At 40.3% G+C, this 27,278-nt stretch overlaps 1 protein-coding gene across 2 annotated transcripts in view; it reads right to left on the bottom strand.

The window, feature by feature from the left end:
* SLC7A11 (solute carrier family 7 member 11) overlaps positions 1 to 23,841 on the bottom strand; it is a 61,501-nt gene extending 37,660 nt beyond the window's left edge. Inside the window, exons 1-7 of one of the 2 annotated variants that reach the window (XM_074903892.1) lie at positions 23,741 to 23,841; positions 21,313 to 21,538; positions 18,257 to 18,383; positions 14,104 to 14,219; positions 6,298 to 6,423; positions 3,965 to 4,064; positions 812 to 856 (exon numbers count right to left, since the gene is read on the bottom strand). In XM_074903892.1, the coding sequence (XP_074759993.1) occupies positions 812 to 856; positions 3,965 to 4,064; positions 6,298 to 6,423; positions 14,104 to 14,219; positions 18,257 to 18,383; positions 21,313 to 21,511 (713 nt within the window). In that variant the 5' untranslated portion in view covers positions 21,512 to 21,538; positions 23,741 to 23,841. Of the gene's footprint in view, positions 1 to 811; positions 857 to 3,964; positions 4,065 to 6,297; positions 6,424 to 14,103; positions 14,220 to 18,256; positions 18,384 to 21,312; positions 21,786 to 23,740 lie in introns of those variants that run through there. The other variant, XM_074903889.1, reaches the window with a different exon arrangement.
* Positions 23,842 to 27,278: the final 3,437 nt, after the last annotated feature.

Raw genomic sequence — 27,278 nt, 5'->3', positions numbered from 1 at the left:
CATAATCTCTGAGTGTACAGTGCTGGGAGTCTTTTTAAACAGTAAGTACCCATCCAGGTATCAGATTTAAAAAACTTTAGGAAATTATATATATCCATTAATTTTTAGTCAAGTAAATTGTTAATTTCCTCAAAGAACACAATTTGACTTGACAAGGCATATTTTCTTCAATTTTTAGAAAAGGTTAATATTATTACTAGCTACATGTACCAAAACATACCTACCAAAATAGACCTGCCAAAACAAACTCTCCCTAACGGCCATCCTTTCTTTCCATATTTTACAGACAGGCACTGTAAGAATTATTCATCTCTAGTTCAAAACAGACTCCCACCAATATCCTCTGTTTGGCTTAATTGGATCGGATGCTGTGTTACGTGTATTCAAGATCCTGCAACTCTGAGACATCTAAAACAAGTAGAACTAAGTATTTGATTAATATTTAAACATAGCAAAACTGCCAAATATTGCAGCAGATAAGTTTCTTGGGCAAGATTTCCCTGACAGGATACCAGTAACTTCCACTAAAAGGAGCCATTGGTAGTTACTTGTATCCTGAGCGGGAGAATCAGAGCCCTTGGAGATCTACTTAGTTTTCTGCTTTCTGTGCACATAAAGGCAGAATACATAACAAGATCACAACAGGCCAAAAATAGCAAATCTTCAAGCAGTTGCAATTCAAATTGATACCAGATCTGCTGGAAAGCAAGAAACTTGACCAGCATGCAGAATTTCTGAAGATCACTACTTTTATAGCATTTTAAATTTTGCAACCATTTTTCAAAAGTCAAGAAAAACATTGGGTACATACTTTTCAGGGTTTTCCACTTCTTCAGTAACAAAATTGAGGTAAAACCTAGAAAATAGTTATAAAAATATATTATAAGGCCTTGCTAGATTTTGATTCTGTATGTCTTTCCCAAAAAATCAAGAACATGCTTTTAGTTAAGCTCTACTGTTAATTATAGTAGACTTTGCACACTCATGCTTGGATTAAGGAGAGTGTGAAATTTAACCTTCCCTCGTCTCCACAATCAGGAAGAGAATGGTCAAGAAAAGACAGTAAAGCAGAGAAAAGGCAAAACCTATGTGATGTTGGTGTGGAATTAAATTAAATCTTTTTCCCCAGCATACGAGGCAAATTATGGTTTACCCTAATCCTATACACAAATGCACACACCCTCTCAAGCTTCATATTCCATTTGTGGCTGTAGCCTTTTAAAATTTCAGGTTATACTGGCAAAAATTCTCATCAGGGTACTCAGCAAGGACTTCTTAACAATAAAAATAAATGAAGCTTCAGAAAACCCTCCTAAATCCAGGATTTTGACATTAGCGTGTCATATAGAACCACAAACCCAGGGTGCTTATCCTGTGTGCTCTTGCACAACCTCCAGCACAGGTTGCACTCTGGTTGTATTCCAGCAGCGTGCAAGAGACAGCTACATGTGGGAATTCATAGGAACTACTCACCAGGCACAGCACTGCATACAAAGCGACCATAAGCCTCAAGGTCATTGAACCCTCTGTTCTGCATTTATTAGCACTAGGTCTGTGCATTGCTGCATCGCACAGATGTGCCTGGCTCAAATATGGGCACAAAGTCACATCCTGGCTAATTACACAGCAGTCAATACAGTGCTTATGCTGGCTTTCTGCTTTTATACAGGAAAACAGATTATATCTGACCCAACAGTGCTACAGTGAATAAAAAAATGGTACCTGATCTGGCAGAAAGTCTGGGAACTTTTCTCCATTGCAAGGCTTAGACCAAATCTGGGTTAGCAGAAAAAGCTAGCGCTGGCTCATGGTTTTAAAAAACTGTGATTTTGTGACTGAGCATGAAATTGTGTAAAAATAGATTTGCTAATTTGCCATCTTATACAACCACCTCAGTACTTGTTTCTAAACTTGGTAGTGCACAGATCACAAGAGAAGAGGTTGGGAGAGTTCAAAGGAGAGATGGCTTCTGACAAGATGTTCAGCTACTTCTTTCTGGTCTTAGTCCTGCTTCTAGACAAAAATAATTTAACAACCTTGCATCAGTCCTTTTATTGATACAAAAACATGCTTCCTTGCATTCCATTCTCTACTTGTCCCTTTTCACCCAGCCTTTTATATACCAAACAGTCTACACTTGCTCTTTGCAGGATGAACCCACACATATAAAAGATACTACCTTTGTTTTGTTCTTTAAAGCTGTATTGTTAAAACTTAATAGTCTCATAGGCTATGCATAAAATTCTGCCTGCATCCTGGGACACAACACCGACACTTGCAACACTCCTTCACGTTCAGCTTATTGGATTGATTCAGCCCCTTGAAACTGATAGTGTGAGGGTATTGACACTCCACTTAATGGTCAGCTCTTCTGTGCTCTGAGGCAATCAATTTGAGCTGGTGACAAAGACAAATAGGCAGCTGGGAAGAACCACTAGCCAAATTAGGTCTTTTCCTACTAATTTCTTTTATCAGTAGCAAATAAGGACCTTGGAATAAAAGTCAAAAGGTGTAAAGGAAAAATCAGAGATTATTTTTATTGTAGGGGTTTGGAATGTTAGGTGGAAAATGGAAAGAAATGGTAAAGAAGCAACAAAAAAACCATTATTTCTGATGTAGCGTTCTACGAGCTCTGCCTCAGTGATGAATAATATTAAAAGAGCTTTTAAAATTGCCTTTATACAAAAAACATACAGTTAGGTTAATACTTTAAAAGGGAGAGACCATCACATGTATGGATATGAGAGACAGAGGTGGTTATATGAGAGGGAGAGGGAAGAAGGTAGAGACTATCCGCATAATGAGTTCAATTTCTTTGAGGCTTCAAAATGCCAGGCTCTTTTCTTATATATCTATCACAGATAAAGGCTCTGGACTCTCTTGGGTTTCTCACCACCACCACCATTTAATATAAAAGTTCTTCAGTACTTCAGTGTGCATGTTTATAATGCTTCTGAAACTGGGGAGTTACAGACAGGCAGAGAACTCAAATGCGCAGCCCATTGTCCCTCTGAATTAAATAAATAAAACCCTTATCTCTCATCCCTTGCCTTTTGTGCGAGGCAAAGAACTTGGCTGCCTATGAGGCTATGGAAAGGAAAGACCTGAAGACAAAGTTATCTTAAAATAAGCCCACTCTGTGCACTGTATTCTTTTTTTTTTCCACCCACACTGCTGCTGCAAAAGCACATTGGCACGGTGCGATGTGGAGCCCTCACTAAGCATGAATAAATTGTAAGGCAGATTCGAAGACTAGTGGCACCTTTCAAACTGGCTGCTGTGTACTTTGGTGGGGGAGAGGAGAAGAACTTGAAAGAAAGTTCTAAGCAGGATACTTGAAGGAAGATTCTCATACCTTTGCTCCCAGTCAATAGCACTTGACTTCTATGGAAGCCAGTTGCACTTCTTGTTAAGTGAGGTCAATTCTCCCAGAGCAAGGGGCATAAGAATCTAGATTTTTACTTAGTTTTGCCATCTATACTGGTATTATCATGGTTCACTTTTCATTCTTCAAATACTGCCTTTACAAAGCAAAGGCTGAGGTCCATACAACTTTGTAACAGTTCATAGATTTGTTTTTCATGTATTTAATGACTTGTTCAACAAAAATTAAAAGTTTCATTATGACTTTTATTCTTCTATCAAAATTCCTAATGAAAATTTAAGAACATTCCTTTCTTGTTGCCTTTATTTCTAGTCTTAAGAACAGAAATAAGAGTCTGATTCTTAAGTGTTCAGTGCATGATTACCTATTGTACACTGGAGAAGAAAAATCTTTCCTTCATAGAGCTGCTTGCAGAATACTGAGCATACAGAACAGTGGTGAGATCTACTCTTACTACATGATGTAGTTTGGCAAAAGATGTAGAACATGCTACTCATTTCTTCATATAAATAAAGGTCTTTGTTAGAGCATATTACTGTTTGGTTGTAGAACAAATACTTACAGGTTTCAACAACTTACCAGCCTGAATAGGCATACATTCCTGAATAGAAAGCAAGTGGTAATCCCATAACACTGGCATCATTCCCCGCAAAGGCATTTTTAAAGTGCTGTGTTTCTCCTGCAACATCAACCAAAACAATATTGAAAAATATGCTCTTTGGTCACCTACTACTTTAAAACAAATAAATATATCACACCATGGAATATTTAATCACCCAACAGTTCACTGACCTCAAGTTCTGCCCTTAACCTTAAATTCTGACCCCACCCTTGCAGCCGTAATCTGCCAGCAACTCTAAAAGGTTTTGTGGCGTCCCTAGTCATGCAATAGCAGAAGTTGACCTATTCGGTTTTTTCAAAGTGTTCTGAGCTTGATGACACTCACTGCACTGCCATCTCCAGCAGTGACTTACATGAGTATGAAAGAGCAGAATGAGCTTCACATTTTTTGCTGTGGAAAATTTCACTTGTTTAACATTTCAATCAGAAGGAACATTACTAGCATCTTACTCACAAGCAACATTTTTAAGTTAAACAAACCCAATGTTTTAAACATTTCTACCATGGAAAAAAATTAGTAACTCCCTACCACATTAGGGAACTAAATACTTATAACCTGTCTAAGTAAGAATTACGTACCTATAAATGTAAACACGTAAGAGTTACATTACACTCTTATCCATTTACAAGGTGTTATATGTTTTGTAAGACCTCCCTACAATATCTCAGATTTCCTGCGGAGCAACAATCCCTCCAGAGAAAAGGAGTAGGAAGAAGGAGAATTCATTCAGACTTAGAATTAGCAATAAGTGAAATCCTCTACCATTTACTCAGTTTTTACTGAGCCCTCAATCAAAATTCCCACTGAAGTAGAGGGGTTTTTTGGGTAAGAGCAGAGCTGTGGCCAAAGGAAGGTCCCCGTGGGGCATCAGGGACACTATCTGAGCTACTTAGGGGCACCAAACCCCACCCAAACCTGGGTCTGATCCACTCCAAAGGTCTAAGACAAATGGGGCAGATGGGAACAGAGAGAAATTTTGTACATGAAAGGAGTTGAGGAAAGAGGCATTGCAACTTCCAGAAAGGAAGTGAAAAACATGAAAACAGAAATAGTGAATCAGCAGAGCACTACACAGGAAAACTTTTATTTCAGAGGTTATTGCTAACCACAGAGAGCTGCCTGTCCCTGAGAAATTGAGCTCACTGCACAGCCTAATGCTGTGCTGTTGACTCAGATGGGAGGCTTTGTGAAACATCATAAAAGAGCATCCCCAGGGACAGAACCAACAACAGTGATAATTTTTGTTAGATAAAAATCTGCCACTGATTCATTAAAACGTGCTCCCCATTCTGACCCTCTGTGCTGAATGGCTCCTTGTGTTTTGTGTAGTTATTGTCTAGTGTTATTGTAACGAGAGTGAGCGGGGTCTTGTCACCATCTCACACCTGCAGCTGAATGGGCTGTAATGGAAAAGCCTCCTCAGGTAGCTGAGCATGTCAGTGAAAAGAGCTTCTCCACCAGCATGGCTTTACCCAAACGACTTCCAGAGAGGCAAGGAAAGGCCAACTCAGTCGTGTCCATGCTGGATTCTGCTGGGGGGAGCAAAGGTGTGTTTTCACAATCCTTGCTTATGCAGTGACATTGATAGAGTCTGTAGAGTAATTCTGGCCCTTCAAACACTTCTGCTTTCCTTTCCTATGCTTGGGTTAGCCCCAGACTATTACCTTTAGCTGTATGCTTTGGTTTACACTTGGAAGAAGTAAAGCACGCATGCAGCATGAGCATCCAGTGCTTGCAGGCAGGAAACACATGAAAGCTACAGTTTCTCTTGCCAGTACAGCACCTTTACCTTCACAATTCACATCATCAAAGTGGTAGAACAGCATCCATGATACTGTTTCTTTCATATATTCTCCAATTCTGAGCTCCCTTCACCACATACCCAGTACTGAGCAGGCCTAGGCACTAGCTCAGTTGAAGGGGACACATTCTGCTCAGACTAAGAACATGCTTTTGGGGGGGGGGGTTCCCATATGTCATTAAAACCCATCCTTCCTCTTTCACAAAGTTCACACCAAAGGCAAATTACAGAGAAGAGCAATCCTGTCGCTCATTTGAAAAACGAGTCTGATACGAATAGACTCATTGACATGCTGAAGAAAATACCAGTTCATCCCAGTGTAGTTCCACTTCTAATCAATTACATGACAGTACAGAGCTTCAGTTAAACAAGCACAGACTAATTAAGAGATTTTGCTGCTATAAGCGTTATTTGGTGGAGGCAGGTGGGGAAAGACTGGGGAGGGTAAAGATAAAAGCACTTTAAAAGCATTTACTTTTCATTTCATACCTTTAATTAGCTGGATAACTCCAGGGACTATAATTATCAGAATTGCTACAAGCTTGCAAAAGGTAAGGAAAATCTGAATGCGGGCACTCCAGCTGACACTCGTGCTATTCAGGACCATCACTAGCGCTGCAAGGAGAAAAAGAGAAGTCAGAAACACTTGTACCACTGAAATCTCCACAAAACTCTCTGCCAGCAGAGAGGCCACAGACACAATAGATCCTGATTCATTAAAGGAAATACACCTCAATAACCTTCTCCATCTGCTGCCCTCCCACGTCTCACACTCCCCTTCCAGACGCTGCACGAAACGCTTGAGCTGAGCCCCTCTGTCTGACCCACTGCGTGGCCCATCCATCTCTCCATTCTCTGCCTGGCTTCCCTTCGCACCACATTACAGCTTCGTGTACCCATAGTCATTAGCCGTTGGTAGACGATGGGCTGGCAGGACCCTGCCTTGGATGAAAGATACTGATTGCCCAACCCTTGTCACTCCAGATTTCTGTATCAGTGCCCGTTTGAGTAGAGATTTGCATTTTCAGAAAATAATAACAATTAATAATAATAATTTTAAACTTTCTCACCTCTGTTTAGGCCCCACATAAATTTGTCACTCACTACCTTATTTACCCATGCTCCTCCTTTCCCCTCTTTCTCCTCCCTTATGGCCATACCACCAGAGAGGCAGGAGGGCCAGAGTGCAAAGTAACATGCCCATCCTTGTTGGGAATTGCTGAAGAAAGAGAGAGCTTTTACTTCCTGAAAACAAAGCCAAGGTCTGCGCCTCACCAACATGCAGAGACGTTAAGTGAGAAGGGCTTTTACACGCTGCCTGCCTGGCTCGCATCTCCTTCTGGGTCAGGGAGGGCATCTTTTGGCCTTTACTACAGCACTGACTGACAGGAGCATGGTAGGTCTTATCATCTGAGTGCCGATTATTCTAGCTTATTTAAACAAGTAACCTGGCAAAACAGAATCAATAAATGAGTTTATATCTTTAAAATAAATAAATAAATACCTGAAGAATGGAAAATAGGAGTCATTTCACTAGACAAAGACTCCCTTTCCCCCTCTGCTGCAGGGAAAGGCAAACATAGTCAAACAAGCCTGCTCACTCATCTTCTCTTTTTAGCCACTGTACAGAACTAATGAATTAGCTCCTCATCACAGTCCTCCCATACTTCAAACTCTCTCAAGACCACCAGTTTGTCTATATCATCAGCCATATCACACATCTTGGAACACACAAAAATACAAGTTGCAATCTCCTGCCACAGTTTGCATGAGCTGGCATCAGAAATCTGGCATGGTACAAACTTTCTGGCCATAAAACCCATTGATCTGTTCATCGGCCAGACCGAAGACAAATATCACAAAAAATTATTCTTATTTAAACCAAAAGTAGTCTTGGTTTAATGGAAAAAGGAGAAAAAAAAAAATCAAGTAATCTGGATTCCAATGTATTTTTTAGATATTTGTAATAAAAGTTCCAGCGGGAAAAAAAAAAAAAAAAAAAAAAAAAGATTTTCTGAAATTTTTATTTGGAAAAGATAGGGCCCCACTCTCAAATGTACAATTTATCGAAGTCAACATAAACTTGCAACACCACTTGAGTTTTTTCCACCAGAAAAAACATCTTAAAGATTAAAACGTTTTTCCAGCTCTGTATTTCACTTATTTCATAACTGAGTTCTTTTCTAAGTCACAGGGAAATCACTTGGACTTCTGCAAAAAATCACTTCAGATCCAAATACTTATTTTTTTGCTTTATTCCTTCTGTGTATATGTATACTTGGCAGGAAACAGAAAATCCCAGGGGCCTGATTTATTACTCTATTGTCCCAATACTACCCTGACATACCTTCACTCATTTAAATGTTGAAAGATCCCTTTAGGCTGCTACTGAACATTAGTGCTGATTGAGCCTCCCCTTCTTCTCCTAGGGCTTGATTACCAGGAAGGTTAACAACTGCCACTTAAGCAAAATATATTTAAAATATTCATTTGACAACAGTGTTTAAGTTATAAAGAAATTCCAGTGCCATAAACAAACATTGGTTTATTTCAAATTTCCTAGGAAGTTCAGGATATCGTACTTTTCTTTCCAAGAAGACAAAGCCCAGACAGGGACCAGGCCACAAGAAAATGTCAAGGAAGGGATTTATGTGTAAGAAAGTATCTGCAGTTTGGCATCCAGCTTATTCAGAGTTCAAGCTGACTGCAGCAATCAGTCTGTTGCCTTACACAGGTCAGAATATCTAACATGAGCATCCTCCCTGCAGAGACCCCTCCTCAAGGTTTTCTAATGTATCAGTTCCACCTTCTGGATACGCATATGAGAATGTCACTGGGTGGCAAACTAGTATGAACATCAACTCACACAGAAACTCATAACCTTCCTTGCTGGCCAACCACACACAAACCACAAGCCCCATATCTGTAGAAGAGCTATGCTGGCTTGAAAGAAAAAAATGCAAACTGGTATTTTCATGAAGACAGCCGCTTGTGAGCAGGCTGTGTTAAAACCTTCATCCCTAACTATGAGTTCAAGACAGCCAAATGTTTTCTGAGGCCTTCTAATCAAATAGCAAAAGGAAAACAGACACTGCATAAACCTTCATTTAATCAGGAAACTGAAGGGTCACTACACGTGCACGTGCTGTTAGTTTTGGTGGTCCTCCATAAGACTAAGTCCCTTGCCGAGTTTGATGGTTGCACAAATAGAGTAGTTCAGGTTGCAGAGCTGAGACTTAAGTTCTTAGACGATTTGAGACCTACTGTGTACTTTTTTGAATTTCATTTTATTGCACTTAATAGGCTATAATAATTTACAGTTGTCTTAAAATATTTAGTCTTAGCAGTTCTATGTGCATAACAGACATACAGGGTTGTGGGGCTTATACTGCTCTCACATACCAGCACCATACTGGTTGTGTTAGCAACTGGGTAGTGAAAGGCAAGGAGGAGTCATGGAGAAAGCTCCCAAAGATCAGGAAAAGAATGTGGCAACTGTGCCAGGTTTCAGGAAGGAAATTATATCTTGGGACTACGGTCATTATTCAACACCTCTCTATTATGAATAGGGCCTTATGGAGGTACTTCAAGAAACTGATTGCAGATGCTTTGATACAGGATCACAGCAAAGATCAGAAGAAAGCAGCAACTCCCCAGACAAAAGGGCAGTGGAAGGAGGACTCATCTCTAGCTTTCCTAACTAAAAGTCAGACATCTAGTGTGGCTGCATCCTCAATGAAGAGAGTTACCTCCAGAGGATGAATAACAACACCTTTTTCAGATGCCTATCTCAGATGAGATGAGCTGCCATCTGGAAGTGTCTCCCTCTTTCTCCACGAACTCTATGGGGAGCACAAACAATGACCTTAAACTTAAACACCTAACTAATAGTGAGATTAATCCTAATTGAGGGGATTATGAAGGGAGAACAAAAAGGTGTTCATGTCCAATCAAACACAATGGTAACACCGACCATGTTGCTTTTCACAATCTCTCCTTCATACAGCTACAGCTATAGATGGATAATGAAATCTAACAGGTGAAGAAACAGTAAACATTACATCCTGGCCTGCTTTTCAAAAATATATGTACCGTTGCCTCAGCAGGAATCTAAGGAATCTATCCTCCTCTAACTTGACCTTTTAAGGTCAAGGCATTCACACCAAAAAAAAAATACCCTCAATTTGCAGATCCTAATGCGTGAATTAAAACGAAGTCACAGGAGCCACAAAAGCACCCACCAGAGTAGCTTTTGCTATCCCTGCAAGCCCAGAGATGTCTTAATTTAAACTGCTTGTCTGAAAACTAACAGCAGTAGAAAGTGACATCTGTAACATCTGCCATGATAAAAAAAAACCACAACTAACTATACACTCACATACACACCAAATTTATGACAATAAAGCTTTGGGATAGAGTATTTGCCAGCAAGCACTGATAGATCTGTACAGCTGATCTTGGTTTTCAAGCATAATATTTCCTCTAACAACCATAGTTTGGGGTATTTGAGGTTTTTTGGCAGACCTCCAAAAAACGGGGAAAATTATTTATTATTGCAGTGTAAAACACCAAAAATACACACACATGAGTGTAAAAAATTTAAAAACATGTGCAGGTTGGTAACCTGCTTTCAGTCACACAATTTTTAGTAGCTGAAACCTGTTTATCTGCTTTCTGATATGGGGGTCAAGTGAGAAGATTAGAACTGGCTGTTAAGATTGTGTATCTATTCATGTTACATATTGATAGTAGAGTTCAATACCTTTGCAGAATATAACTTATCCCTTCCTGCTACCAGTATACTTAGGCTTACCATTAGGACTAAAATTAAAAGATCCAAATAAAGCAATATATGAATATAGGGATTTTTACACTATCACCATGCTTTGCAGTGCTGATAGACACGGTGATAGGATGTTCTTCATTGGAAGAAACAATAAATATGGAGGAGTCTACCAGCTTTCACTTAAAGAGATAAATGAATTTTTAACTCTTTCACCTAAAAAGACCATCTTCAGCATCAAAACAAAGGCAGACTGCATCCCTTCTGCTTTCTGTCCTGGGGCTGTTGTGTCCAATTCAAGCAAAGCTGGGCATTTAGAAGGCCTCATCTCCTGTTTGTATTTTCTTCAGCTGCCCTTCCCTATGCTGGGACACATCCAGCTTTTCTCTCATCTACCTGGCCACTGTAGTAATTAGATATCTTCGCAATGTCTGCTCTTCTCTCATGTGCAGTTAAATTGACTGAGTTTAGAAAAAGCTTACGGCAGAATGACAGACTAATATATGCATATCCCATATTTGCCTAGGTTTTTCTCCTCACGAAGATGCGTTTCAGAAATATCAGTTGAATTAAAGTGATTTATAAGTTTGAAAGAAAGAGTCAGGCTTTGCTTTGGAGGGTCAGAAATCTAGCATATCTCAAGAGAACCTCCACGCAAGCATCCTTCTCTCTACCGAGCTACTGAAATGTTTGAACTTTTTGGTTGGTTGCTTTTATTTAAAAAATAAAAATAAAATTTAAAAAAAAAAAAAATTAAAGCACCATATTGTGGAACAGATTTTCTTCTACAGGTTGTTCAAAATTGCTCAGAATGGATGGGATTTCAAGGGAAATTTCATGCCCAGCACGTTTTTTGCCTATAAACAACAAACCAAGAATGACATTTTTTTAAAAGGCCACCATCTTCAGTAGTTCCATTTTAAGTCTCATTTGATCCTGATTCCTTTTTCACCGCAGAGGCACTGTGGTGGAATGGTGGGGAGCAGAATGGACTGTAGCCCCTCTACAAGAAGTACTTGTTTGCAGCTGGTAGAGGACCAAAAGTATTTACCACCACTCATCATAATCCTGGTCACATTCATCTCAGGCAACCTTTTAACAATGGGCTTAAGTTGCAGAAAAGGAAGTTTAGGTGTAAAAAAATAAATGAGAAGAGCTGTCTTGTGACAAGGTTAGAAAAAAAACTGGGCTACAGCATTAAGTGAGGTTTAGAAACTCCCTCACTGGAGGTTTTAAGACCAGTTTAGACAAACATCTGTCAGAAGTTGTTTAGTTATGCTGATTGTGTTTGGGGGCAGGGGATCAACTGGAGATTTTTCAAAATCTCTTCCTACCCTTTCTAGTATGATCAGAAATGACAAGGTAAAACTACAGAACAAAGTCTCACCCAAGTATAGAGTTTAATGGTGCTTCCCACTACCTTTCCCCACGCACAATAAAGCCAGATACACAGCGAGCACTCTGTCATCAGGCACAGGAGGAAGAAGGGACCAGGAGTGGATAAGAAGACAAAAAGCATATCGGTTCACTTTCTGATTAACCTCCAATCTTCAGTGGAAGCAAACACTACCTTTGGCACCATTAAATCGGATTATAAAATCTTCAGGGCTCCACTGCATCTGTTCAGCTCAACAGTACCTTAATCTTACCTATCACTGCCTACCTTTGCAATACAAAATATTCATAACAATTACCACCACAACAGCTAATTCTTACCATACAAGAACAACAGTCACACACTCTGGGATCCCTGACCTTAAGTGTAGCATGTGATCAAAACCTACTACAAATGAAACTCCACTATAGAACATACTGCAAAGAATAAAGGTAAAGCCTCAGTCTGACATGTCACTGTTTTCCTCAGCACTGCCCTATTCACCACTACAGGCTTTCTACAAGAATCCCTTCTTTCAGTGAAGAGACAGCTCATCCTACCTGCGCTGCACAGGCCCGCGCTCACCATAGAGGCAGTCTGCTGTGAACTCCTCTCTCCCTTTGGGCTGTAATTATTTCAGCATAACTCCAACCCCCCTGCAATGCTACTTCTTTGTTTAATTACTTTGCAAAGCCCTGCCTTATCACACAGATTTTCAATTAAATTAAAAGCAATAAAAACCTATTTCAAATTGTTCACTTATTGTGCTTGAATCACATGCACTTAACAAAATGCTTTGATGGAGCCCTCACTTAACATTCCTTCTGTCTCAGTGACCTTGAAGTTACTGAACATCTGTTTCACCTTTATCTAGCACTGAAATATTTCAGACAGATGTAGCTATAAAAAGTCATTGACCTCAAAATTCAAGCCCTTAATTCAATTATTCCTATGAAACCTATAGTTTGTGCATAATTAAGTTAGAAAGAAATGTGGTCACATACTGATTTTTTTAACACTCCTGGCAGAAGGGAACTCTTATCAAGACAGCTCCTACAAAAAGCCACAGTAATCTGGAGACTGGAAATTTCAATGTCAATTGAACTCTCTACCTCAAAGAAACAAAAAGTCATCTGAACCTATTATTGTGCAAAACTGAAGGGGTCTCCTGTGTGCCTTTGATCGTTTTGCATGTCTTAATTCTTTTTTCCGGTCCTTTTGTTTCCGATAGTTTGCTGACCAAATTGAAAGGAACAATCTGTTACTAATTACTCAGGTCTACGCTGCACTCTCCTCCCAGCACAGCTGAATGTGAATGTGCTTGCACATGTGCAAGGACAATCATCACCAGTGACCAGGGAGAACTGGAAACAAGCCCCTACACTACAGCGCATCACGATTTGTGCTTTCCTCACACACCAGCACAGGTACACTGTAAAGCTCATGGTTTTAGGGTAGCGTCCCTTCTTGCACTGGCAATTATCAGTTCTCTGTAGCCCTAAATTGTCCCTTTTCCACTAACAGCAAAGCTAGCAAGAGCAGGACAAGCTGCTGGTAACAGACGTGTATTTTCATAAGCTGTACACCCTGCTTCCAGTCATCAGCTGGGTTCCTGCTTCCTGAACCACAAGTGCCTCAAAGTTTTATTGCTGTGAAGGACAGAGTGGAACTATGGAAGATGATCTCATGTTGCCTGTGCTCCACTCAAGAGAACTACATTTCTTCGTGGCATCATACTTGGCACTCGATTGCCTCCTAAAACAGAGGTAGAGCAAAGCACTTAAAATCAGGTAATCATTCTTCCATATCTCTGGCACTGGCTCACCGTCTCTAAGGGACTGAAATTGCTTTCACAAAAGTAATGAGAGTTCTGCCATTAATTCAAGTGGCAACAGAATCAGCCTTGGCAATAGATTCTCCCTGCCATTAATAAAGTCTGCTATTCTTTTTACTACTGCGTATGTTCACAAACACACATACCCAGGCAAAAAGTCACGCTGATGCACTTGGCATTGGATGCACCGTCATTTTGTAATGATTCACATCAAATGACTACCTGTTCAGGGTGCAACTGCTTATTTTTTTTCCAATTTACATCATATTTACCCTTCCCTGAATCCTAAAATTGGATACTTACTGATGCCAACAGCTGTAATAAGTTTAATTGCAAGTTCTGGGATTTCACACTGCATAAAGAAAGGTTCCAAAATGTAACGTCCAAATGCCAACGATATCACTGCTGTGGCAGCAGGGCTAGAGTAAAAACAACAACAACAAAAAATCACAAAATTAATCTGCAATAGTACATAAATAATATTCTTATTGGATCATGCTGTAACTTTACTATCACAGAACTGTGAACCATACTTATTTTTGGTGACTGCTTGTCATGTGCCATGATTCTGAATGTAGCAGGAAACAATGAGCAGTTCAGCTTTGCTCAGCAGTTCTGATCTTAACAGCAACACTTCCTACCAGGATCACTCTTACAACTTCCATGTTGTGAAGCAGCCATAAATAGAAAAGTATCAGCCAAAATCTTCATTCACTCACTTGAAGTGAACATGGCCAGAATTAGATTACATGGGCAAAACCCTGAGTAAAAGTCATTGAGGACTGAATTTTAGTGACCAGGTATATCTCGCCACTCAGAAACATAAGCAAATTAACTTCAATCAACCTGAGAATTCTGCTTTACTGAAATAAGCATCCAAAACCTACCCATCTGTTATCAAAATCTGAGAAAATGCAAAAAACGAATGAAAATGGGATTTCCTACAGTGCAAACAGAATTTGTTCCTTTTATTGACTAACAGCTTCCTAGTACTGCAAGTGAGAGCAAAAAATCTTCAAATTACAGAAAGCACTTACCATGAAACAGAGAAAAGTGAAGGCATACAGTTGATGCATTTACAAATCTGAAATACTCATAATATTCATACAGACCTTCTCTTTGAGACAAGCTAAATGTTTGTCAGAAGCCTCAGCACAGACACATATTAAAAGCAAATCACCCTGTGCCTCAGATGAGACACAGTCTGCATAATACAGTTCCAGTGGTCTGTTCACGTTTGGTTTGGGAGGTCACTTTCATCCTTCTTAGGACAGCTGGTGGTAACTGTGCTTCATCACCCACTCACACACAATAAGGACGAAAGGTCATATGATTCTGCCTCAAAGGATTTTTGAGTTAAACAAGTCCATGCAAATTTCTTGTGAAATCTACAGCATTTAAAAAATAATGCCTCACCTTACAGAATTTTAATAAACATATAGTTGCTAAAAATTCAATGGAAGAACGTAAAAATTCTGCAGATATGTTATTATTCTCCATCGAACAATAAAGGAATTTTCCACAAGAGAGTTTCGCCCTTGAAACAAAACCCACTTTCTTCGCATTATGACTCAACCAAAATGTCACACATTGCGTTGGACCAAACTGCAGGGCAGCAAAGAACAGAAGTATCTTCCTTGAAAAGTTTGGGAGTGGACAAGCGAGGGCTGCTCTTTGTGCGTCCCCCACGCATGAGCACTGTTACTCTCACTGGCCAACAATTCGCTTTGCAACTTTTGCCTTCGCTCAGGACCAAATGGCCTCTGCGCTGGATTTGCACAGACTTTTACTGACTTTACCTCGGTGCAGGAATTCTAGTTTACATAAGATCACCAGGCTTCTGGCTTTTAAATACTGCAGCCTGCCAAAAGTAGTTTGAAGTGTCCTAGATCAGATGAAAGATCAGATCTTTGAAGCTTTCCCAGAATTTTTTCTTCAGTCCCAGCTCCTCTTTCCAGAACTTAGATTTTTCCCACTCATTTTAAGAAAGGCCTTTTTAAAGAAGTAGTCACTGCTATCCACACCACTATGTTTTTAAAATATAGCTCCTAAACTGTAGCTCTAATAAATAGCTGTGTCTCTCATAGTCCCATGGCTGGGGGGAGATGTTGCTGGCAGTGTAGTCGATCAGCAGAGGTGGAAGTTGAAGGAATGGGGGATTTTCCTTTTGACTGCAATCCTGAAGACTGTTGGCAGCCTCCTTACAGCTGCGTGTTCAGGAGCAGACTTTCATTAGCAGCTTTCACTGAGGGGTGAGGAGCACAAAAAGCCACCAGAAAGGAACAGGTCTAGTGCCCCAGCTTGTACCACAGGTGAGTGAGTCACTTGGCAGTGCACTCTTACACAGCCTGTGTTTAGCAACCACTGTAGTTAAGCACTACAGACAATGCATTCACACAATCGCCTTCCACTTGTTTGAAAACTAGCTTTTTTTTTTTCTAAAAAAAAAAAAAGGATTTAATGTGCCCGCAACCTGACTTCTGTGAAGAAAAAGGTTCCTACTTGTGCTGAATGAGGAGAAGTGCAACATAAGGCACATCTACGCAGCAGGTGATGTTGGCACAGTTTAATCAGTATGTGGGCAGAGTTTAAGTGTGTCCTAGACCGTAAAATAGTGACTGAAAAGATATACAAGAGCAGGAAATGTTTCTTTTGGTTGCGGCTGCTCCACCAGCCTGTGGGTGTGATAATCCTGCAATCTTTCAGAGGAAAAAAAGGCTTAGCTGAGAAGTGTGTCTGCAACTTCGTCTACTGAAAAAAAACCCCGAGCTATGTATTAGGTCTCAACTTCTTTGATAGCAGCAGCCAATTAGTTTACCGATGCAGGAGTCAGATAAAAAACTCTACACAGTTTCGGCAGTGCTGCTCTGATCATTGCAAGTTATAACAAGCACACCTCCCTTGCTGCCTCTCAGATTTGATGATTAAAGAATCCACTGATGTTCCTTCCTGTGCAAGATGATCATTTTCTGGGTGTGGGGCAGATCACGATGACTAAGAGTGTTTTCATGACACTCCTGGGACACTGTCATACATAAAAAAAAAAGGTAATTCTGCAAGGAAAGGAATTTATAAAGCCTGGTTTCTTGTGGGTATTTGTGCCTAGGTTGATAAGATTCCCCTGTCCCGTAAGGTACAGGTTAAAAGGGGGTTTTCTAACACTACTCTCTTTTGTTGATTCAGTGATATGCAATGTTATATCTACAGAGCACTGTGCTTCTCACAGCGAAAACATGGGTCTGTTTCTTCTGTCTAGTTTTCCTTTTTGGCATAAAATAAATATGGTTAAGACATCTGCTCTTTCATCACATCTGATGGAAATTACGCAGTTAATTCAAAGGTTACATATGGGTGGGGAGGATGTAAGGGACCATCTGACATACACAATTATTTCCTCCGGAAACAAGATAAAGCTTTATGGATTCATAATGACTCAGCACTGTGCTTTCAAATTCAACAGTCTATGCTAGAACTTGTCAATATTATGTAAACATGGTTGTGATTTAAAATGAGGCTTGTGTTTTTGTGACTAATTTGCTGCTTGCGGAAGAGAGGGAAAAGGCGTGCTAACTAGCCTGAGGCAGGAATGGAGCATTCCCAAAGTCATTTTGCTTAAGTGAGTTGTCCTGTTCTACATGTAACAAGCTCTCTAGCCTCAGCAATACTGTAAAAAACAAACAAACAAATAAAAAATTCCAAGGGACACCTTTGAGTTTGACACAATGATCCATTTACATTATGAAATTTTATCTGATAGGACTCGATGATTCAGCATCTTCATACTGTAATTGACCTACAATGTCGAGGGCTTCATGAGTCACAGGCTTACTCACCAAAACAGTACCTTGGACATCTTAGATCTGTAAGGACTTAATGTTGCTTTATTTGGCCAGTTAGTGTTTTTCGTAGTAATCGAGTTAACTTCTCCAACACCGCACAAAAACAAAAAATGGGGACCTGAATTGACATATAAAGAATACATGGTGCCCCCAGATCTGAGAACTACTGGGCAATAGCTTCACCAGGAGTTATTCTTGTATCCACACACAATAGCAGCCACTCCAAAAGCTAGTTGCAAGACTGAGACAATGTAAAAGTGACTTTCCTCTTCCAATATACTGCATGTAGGTATGGGTATTAGCATTATTAGTGACATTAATGAATACAGTAAGGTTAGCGAAATTCAAGTAAGTAGCTGAACTGGTGTGGCAGGCAGTTTTCTTAAAATTGAGTTTTCACCCTCCCATGCATGTACATATGTCTTCTTGAATGTTTCAATGCTGATGAGCAAAATAGCATTGTGAAATTCAATGAAGCAATCATACTAAAAGAACACAGCTCATTGATCAAGATATATTTGATTTGGTTTGCCCATCATGTGTTGGAGATTTTTTGTTATGACTGAAAAGTGTGTTGCTATCAGAAAAGAAACACAGAAAAGTCACAATACACTTACCGAATGATGAGTAATTCAACCCAGACTCTCACAAAAGCAGGTAATGGGCCAAAGGCCTCCAGGATATAGGTGTAGTGACCACCAGATTTCTTAATGCATGTTCCTAGTTCAGCATAGCAGAGGGCACCTGTGAGAATTAAACTGTGGCATCACGAGAGATATCCAGAAATAGCTTTCAAAATATTTATAAGCTAAACAATGGAGCTGTCATGGTGTTACAACTAGTTCTGATATATTTTAATATTTTTTCAAACATTTTTATAAGTTTTAATTCATCCAGGTAGACTTGCAGTTAACCAAACTGTACATATATCCAATCACATTTACACGTAAAGCCACTGAACAAACTATTTGCCATCAACACATTTCATTACTCATCTGTGTCTCATGGAGAGGGACAACAAAACACTGTGTCACACCAGCCAGCCCAGCTCCCCAGCCAGCCCGACTGCACTGCTAAGTGAAAGCCTTCTGACACATTTTCTTGTTATCAAATGATGATCAGCTCCTTTCAGCCTTAGAGATGCCTGCTTCAGGTCTGAAGAAAAGCCTGAAAACTGTATCAACTCTCCTCAGTCACAGGCAAAGCAATCGACTGGCCAAAATTTGAAAGCTGGAATTGCAGATTAAGAATTTTCCTCGGTAATACTCCCAATATTTTATATACAAAATTCAGGAGATGGCTTAGCCCTGGCCTTTCAACACTGGTGCAGTGCTGTTGTGTACTGCTAACGCAATGAAAGCTCAGTTCATTTCTGCACTGCCTTAAATACAGACCACATTTTCATAGCAGGAGGCTCATTTCATCCTTTGGTGCACTTACACTGACTAAAATAAAACCCAAATCATCATCACATTGCTACAGTAGTTCATGCGGAAGTGGTTCAGGCCCCTTTGGAGCAAGTGCTAGCAGTATTCCCAGCAAGAAGCAGCTCTCAGAGAGCTCCCTGAGGCCGCTGCCAGCACAACGCATGGCCTCCGCCATGACAGAGGAGGCAACAGCATGCTGCAACTACAAGGACCTGCATGAAGCCTTCTTCACCCATCAGCTATTTGCTACTGTTGCTTAATAATCACCCAGTCACAAAGCCAGTGGATTTTCCGGCCACAAGTGGACTGCATCAACAGAGAACAGTACCTCGTACGATAGCCCTTTTAGAAGAGTCTGAGAAGCCAGATGAAAACAGTAATAAACTTTGTAAACACTGCATCACATAGAGTTAAGATCAGAAACATATTCGAACTGATTTCAGCTCTGTTCCCTGCATGCTTTTATGCTGCAGCACTTTAAGATGAAAACTACAGTTGTCAAAACCACATAATACATACAAGCCCATTGAAGCTGTACTGCGTTACGACAAATTCCATCCTTGTTCATTTGCTTTGTTTGGGGCTTTGCAAAAATGTGGCAGTTTTTATCTGCTATACTTCAGCTTACCTGAAAATGTAAAGGAATTCTTATAGCCACATTAAAAAAAATGCTGTTGATGGGTTTTCTCTCACCAGCCTCTTCCATTGAGGTTCATGATGAAATGTAATTGTGTTTCGACACACACAGCTTCAGCGAGACCTTAAGTGATCTCTACATGTGATTTTACTATAATTAAGTCATGCAGGGAATTAAAAACACCCATGTCATAAAAGATATGAAAAAATGACTGTAAAGGTCCATTAAAAGAAAGAGAGAGTATCTTTTGCTGGGCCAAATTACACAGTTCTTCATATCCTGAGATCTGGAAAATGACCTAGAAAATACATCTGATAAAAGAGCTCTTTTTTTGGTTTGTTTTTTTTTTTTTGTACACACTTTACTTCACAGCCAGAAAATTACTACTATTAAAGCCAAAAAAGCAATGCTTAGGAAAATTCTGGTTTGACTCAATCTAAAGACTAAGGTCTTAAGACAGCGTTACAAATTGTATCCGAGGACTGTCTTTATGGGGGAATTTTGGATACAGGCAGAACTTCCACATTTGTATAACAGATTACGCTGTACATCGTAGCAATACATTTAACATTTGACCAAAACAGGTCCTAACTTGTTTTCACTGCCTGTTTGGCTTGGGTGGGCTTAGCCTGTAAACAGTCCATGTTTCTTCTAAGCTCTGAGCCAATTTACACAGGGTATCATTTGCATGATCCACCTATTAAGCAGACACATGTTAGTCCGTGTTTGTCCTCTTTACCTCCTGCCAGAAAACAAGTCTTTTCTGTTTTAAATAAAGCCAATATTCATGTTAGTTCTTCAGTTTCTTTGAGATTAACTCATTAAGTAGGTCAGTGGACCCCTCTGTCCCACAGAGGCCAGGGTGGGGTTTTCCACTCTGAATGGGGACTTTGTGTACAGAACAAGTAAACTGGCATTCTTCAGAATTGAACTCTCTTCAAAGATACACAAAATTAGTAAAAACTGTCACGATAGGCAGGCCACCAATAAAACTCACATTACAAATTTCTTCCCATCATACTGTTTTTTGCAGTTCAATCTTTCAAAGCAACATCATGAGTGAGGAACAAAGAGCAGTAACACAAGACTGGGGAGAGGGGTTATTAGTGTTATTATTTTGCTCCTTTTCATGCTGATACAGCTTATGTCCAGTGGGAATTACTCCTCTCCGACCTTGCTCTAGCCTCCAGGGAACTAAGTAGAGCTGTCTAAACATTTTGCTAGTGTTCGAGCGGCGTGACCTGCATCCCCAGCTGCCGGGGGCCTTACAAGCAAACCGTAAACTACCTTTTACAGCCAGAAGAAAAACATTATATGTACAGCACATTGCATGGCATAAAATAGACATTTACTTTTCCAGTTCCTCTAGGGACCCATAAGAAACAATAATTTATGCTTCCAATCTTCACAGACCAGGCACCGGGCGGACAGGGGTTGCATACCTCTGCGCCCTCCACGCAACCTATCAGGCAGCAAAAATATTCTGTAGCCCTATTGGTCCTCAGGCTCCACACTGTGCCTTGCTATCCAATGGCAAAATCAGACAAATAATAGCAATAAATCCACCGGCCGCCCCTCTGGACCAATTAGAAACTTTTAAGGGACTTACCGAAAAGTGAGAGGATACCACACACTGTCCAGACAGTCAAGGACATGCCCACGCTGCCTGTGTTCTTCAGGATGCCTTTGGGAGAGATGAAGATGCCAGCTCCAATGATAGTGCCAATTATGATGGATATCCCCCTCAAAAGTGTCACTTTCTTCTTCAGCACAACTTTTCCCTCCTGGGCTGGCTGTCCGCTGTCCATAGAGGGCAACCTACCATTAGCTTGCCCCTGCAAGTAGTTTCCATTAGAGACGGTGGTTACAGCAGCTTTCCTAAACATGTTACAGTGCCACCAGCACACCGACGGCAAGCACAGGCAAAAAAGTTTGCAGCAGAAACTCAAGGGTTTTTTTCCTTTCTGTGCAGCCAACTACTTAAGTCTCTTCCCCTGCCCTCTGCTATCTTTCCAGCTGCTCCTACGCACAGGTAGCAAGCTCCTAAAGTGTGTTTGAGCCTTTAGTGCGATGTGAGCACTGCTCAGGAACACCTGCACTTTCACACTGCGAGCTGGTACTGCCCTATCATTGGAAACCAGCTCAGCTTCCGCGTGGACTTGTATTTAAGCTCTTGTCATACCAAGTTACTCCAGCTGAATGATGATGCAAATTCTCCAGGTTTGCATCAGCCATTTGAGAAACCTCTGGCATTACTCAGCATTTCTTTTTTTTTTTTTTCTTTTTTTTCTTTTTAAACAGTAGGGGCATGTTGCACAACCGACCTGAGAGTGGTGGGAAGAACAAAGCACTCGCAAGCAAACCGAGCCAATCAAGCTAAGCACATCACCCGAGACACCCCGAGACACACTCCCAAATTTTTTAAAAGTGACTCAGAGCCAGAAACAAAATCCTGCCTAACACAAAGCTCGTCAGAACGCAAGGGGAAAAGAAATCAAACAGGATACGTCATCTCTGGGTCTAATCCAATTTCTTTCTTGAAAAACTCCGCTTAACGAAAGTAAAGTTTGCAGGGCTTAACTTCTTGTGTCACAGTTCATCAGCCTCTCTGACATCTATGTTACTTACCTGGCAATCTCTTCAGGGACCTGTTTCTACCTAAATAATACATACAACCCCCTTGTTACCCCTAGTTGCCTAGCAACACACCCAAATCAGCCTAATGAAAACCCAGGGTTATTTCCACAGTACAGTAATTTTCATACATGCAGTGTATTTCTGGGATGTCAGCAAGCAACACCGCAACAACACTTCCCCTTAAGAAATACCGTTAATGTTTACAGTCACCTCGCGTGTGTGATCTGGCAGGAGGAGGACAACAACCTAGAGCACGGGATCTCCAGCAGCTCAGGAATCAGAAAGGGGGTTTTGTACTGTAGAGCTTCCCTGACCACACAAACAAGTAATCAGATTCATAAATACTTTTTGTTTCATGACCTGATCATTCAAATTCAAACCTGAGAAATTAAACTGTTAAAAAGAGAAGCATTCTCATAAAACAGAGCAAAAATCAATAGCCTTCAAGCACTTGTAATCTAATTGAGGGACAGCCTGTACAATATATGCCAAAGGGGAAAAATCCTTTGTAGCATAACTATTGCAGCTGCTCGTGGCTTCAGATTAGATCAGTGCATAGATAAATGATTACTTCAGTTACTGCTCTTACGGTTACTGCTTAATTAGGACCTAGGATCAGGGGGGGAAAAAGATAGCAGTTAAAACATTTTATCATTTGAAAAACAGGCACTGAGCTCAGAGGACTACTGTGCTTTCAAATTTATGCGAGAAAGAGAAGATCCTGGAGATCAACACATTGCAGCTGTAAAACTTCAGTGTTTTTAAAGCCTCATATTTTCAGTTATAACTCATCTATAATAATTAGTACAGAGATAAAAGAAGGCATTAAAAAAGCTTATCTGTTTTAAATGCACTCAGGTAAAAACCAAAGGGATTGGAGCTTTTCACTACATACTGGTAAGGTCGCCTATTTTCTGAACACATCCTACTTCTCTCTCCATCTGCTGCTGTGTGCAGCAGCTGATCCCTCACTTCTCTGTACAGAAGACATCCCACTGTCACTGCACCATGTGCCCGACCTTTGGGGGAAGCGATTGCCCCCCCAAGCATGTGCCATGGACGACTGGACGGCCCGGCTGCAGGCAGAACCTCCTCTGGTCACCGCACAGTCCAAACCAAGCCGATTTTCATGGCACCAGTTACATGCAGAGCCACAAGTAGGTGGTGTGCTATGCAGAATTATTTTCGCCAGATGTACATTTCTTAGGCTGTCCCCCAATAAGATTATAAATGCCTGAAGTAACTAATTAGATCAAATCAAACCAGGAAAAAGCATTAACCACAGAACTGGGTTGGGCTGATGACCTTTATTTTAATTTTCAAAGGCTGTTTAATGAAGAAACACATGACATCTTAAAACATCTAATACTTTAAGATAATCAAGCTTAACTAATGCTTACCCTTTATTTACACATGAAGATGGCTCCAAGATCAAACCAAAAGCTCAGTAACCTCCCAGACGATCTCAAGGCAGCGCCCAGTAATCCATGTCTGCATCAGCTATTCAGTAAAAACACTGGACAGTATAAAGGCTTTCAAATTTCATTTGACCACCAGCCAGAAGAATGCCTGTTTGCCCGTTGGACATAGCTATTAATGCTCCCCCACACATGGAAAAGGCCGCTTGCTGCTTCTGCGGTATAGGGATAACACACATGCAAGTTCAGGACCATATGAAATTCCCAGAGAAATTTCTAAGGTGGGAACTAAGGAAGAATGGATGCAGAAAACTCTTTTTCCTAACTACTGGCAGCTTGCTAGTGATCACACTATTTGGAGCCTTCCCAGTGAGCACTGTTATGTACACTGCTTCTCAGTGCTATCCACTAAAAATAAACAAAAAAATAGGAGCACATTTTCTCCTCTGAGTTCAAGCCTTACTTCCAATTATCAGTTCCACTCAGGATAGGGAATACTTATTTGATGCTGGGGGATTATTTGTTATATTCTGGAAGTTTCATGAGAATTTTTCAGCACCTGAGCCCAACTCCAGGGAGGGCATGAAGCTAGAAAAGGCTCATTACTCTCTGGGACCCCCCATTTTACGGTATACTCACAAAATCTGTTCTGATTATTTGCAGCCCACCAGCCACTTTCATTTGAACTATTCATCACAGAGCAAGAACCATGGTATCACTATGCAACCACAACACACAATACTCAGTGTCTTTTCCGAGAGCTTTTCTCAAAGCGCAGGGAGGGCTTAACCTGTCCAACACTCAGAACAGCCCCGTTCTTCCATAAAAATCCACTCTGAAAACAGAACAAAAAGGTATAAGCTGCAATTTTCCGTAGACCGATGAAATTATTTGAAGCAATGTTTCTAAAACCGATGGTCTGAAAATAAACCTTCAACCTCTAATGGCAGCTGGCATTGTGTACAGCCTTTTACTGTTCCTCTCTGGTGTGGGGTTTTTTTTTCCCCAATTTATAGACATTTTCTCCTAAACAAACATTTTAAAGCATTAGCAAGACCATCACTGTGAAATGTTTTCCTTTTGAATCTCACCGTCAGCCCTGAACTACCTATCCACTGTCTGTTTCTGCCTGTGAGTCCTCCTACACCTACACCCTGCAAAGAGGTAAACCACTGGCCAAAGGAGTTGCCTCCCTATGCCGGTCGCCTCCTGCCATCAGTGGGCTCTGTGACCAGGACTGGCTGTCCTGCTGGGACCTTTCACAATGTGTGTAACACAACCTTTCTGTCAGCTGCACCACACTACTCCAGCAAATGAAATACTTGAGCATCACAAGGAATAATGATGCTACAGGGTTCCACAGGCTCAAACTGTCCAACATGGGGGCACCCCCATTTTTCACACTACTAGAGTTTGTGCCAAATACCTGGACACAACTGTATCTCTGATTACAAAGAAGCTATAATTTTGATATTCCCATGGAGAATGCTATGAAATGCACACACAGAGCATTGCCCTTTATGCGAACACTACAACACAAGCAGAGCAAAGTGAAGGACCTAAATTTCAAGCCTGAACTTGAGTTTCCACTGCTCAAGCCCACAAATCCTCCTTAATTTTTAGGTGTAGCAAGCATACCTTGACAATCCTTCCGGGCATTTGTATATCAGCTTATTGCATCGAGCAAATCCAAAGAGTCACAAGCCAAGCCTCCAGGCCACACATTGCCACACTGACTGGAGCCACGGGAATAAAAAAGGAAGTGCGTCAAGACTGAAGAGGCGAGGAAAGCCCCAAACTCTTTTGTGTGGGTGGCATGGCATGAAAAATTTGTTTAGAAAAATTGAACTTGGTCCTGTCTGTATAATGCCGAGCTGTTTGTGAGCCTCAGAAAGTGGCCCTGTAGGAAGGCAGTAGTCTGGTTTCAAATGTCAAAGGAGGGCAAAATACCTAAAAGTATTTGTTTCATGTAGATAATCTAGCATTGAAAAGTTTTGACTGGGGATTTTCTGCTCATTTTCTTCTGTTGAAAAATACTTTAACTAGCATTAGGGTAAAAAAAAAATCTGTGAGAAATTTAAGAACTAAGGTGTCATTGGGAATTAAGTGAGAACAGTATCATGAAGTATACAAAAATCTCAGTAGACTGGGACAGGTTTTCAAGTAATAATGCAAACCTAGAACTATGAGAGGACTAACCAATTTGTTATTGTCTCCACTGCAGGTCAAAGCTTTAGTTAAAAATGGAATTACTGAGAATGCTGGGGGAAGTGTATTTTGTAGTCAGACACTCAAAAATTGCTTGCTTAATTATTTTGCATTCCACTTTGTGCTGGATACAAAGAACATATTTAGAAGAAAAATAAAAAGTGAGAAGGAATGGAATACACATCTAGCCCAGAGGCTTTAAAAATAAGACAAAATCCTATAAGAAATCCAAAAGCGTTTCAAATGTTATTTCTTGTATTTTCAGTAAAAAGCTTCCAACAAAATGCCTATGCAGTCAGCAAATAGAAATCTGGTTCCGAGAAGACTGCAGACAATGACAGCAGTTTAGAAGACAAATACTTCTGAAAGTTTCCCTGTCTCCAATTTGCTGATTGCTGCCAGTCAATTTTCAGCCGGGAAAAAAAAAAAAAAAAAAAGGTATTTCAGAAATCCCTCTTATTTTTCTCACTATTAAAGTTTTATCTCAAAAGGCATGATGATTTTGGCTGGACGGTTTGACATTAATGATTTTTATTTTTTTTTAAGAGGACAAGAATCATTAGTGCCCAGTACCAAGCAAGAAATCTCCACATGAGAGAAAGCCAGTTCTTACTGAAGTCTTGTGTATGTGAAAGCATGATTGTGTTTTATACCATCTAATTTTTCATAATCAGGATATATGCAATTGTAACCTAAGCAATGCTGTACATAAATATTATTCTTGAGTTTTCTGTGTTTGCATTTCTCATCAGCAGAATGAGACAACACTTTTCAGAGTCACTATGTTATTGTTCCTCATCTTTTGGATGCAAACATTGAGATGCCCTACAGCTTTCAAGAAATCAAGACCGCAGGGTAAATTTCAGTCAAAACTGCATGTGCCAGATACCTGGCACAATGGCGAGATTGCTGCTGGCTTCAGAGAGTCAGGATTTTACTTGAGTTGTCTCAGGCTAGGCTGGGCATGTGAACAGAATTAATGAGTACTTCTGAAAAAAATCAGAATTTCTTAAAAAAATTCAAGATAGACAGAATTAACACTGAGAATGTTTTCTTTCCTAGTTCATTTCTTTATTTTCCTGATGAGAATTCTTCACACAAATCATATAACAGCTGCCTAGATTATAAAATTTTGGCTTGGCTGTTTAATTACTCCCTATTCCCTTTTACTGTATTTTTCATACAATTTATACAGTATCATGTACACAAGAAAGAGGATCCTGGGCATTTGCCTTACTCCTCCATTTGGCCAGGTACTGCACTTTATGTGAATCATGTTTTTCCACTATGAATCAAATCTTTATTTTTTTAA

This window comes from Athene noctua, chromosome 4 (assembly GCF_965140245.1).
Source record: "Athene noctua chromosome 4, bAthNoc1.hap1.1, whole genome shotgun sequence".
In the NCBI taxonomy this organism is placed as follows: domain Eukaryota; kingdom Metazoa; phylum Chordata; class Aves; order Strigiformes; family Strigidae; genus Athene; species Athene noctua.
The sequence above is the reverse complement of the archived record's forward strand: the minus strand, read 5'-3'. Positions and strand labels throughout refer to the sequence as shown.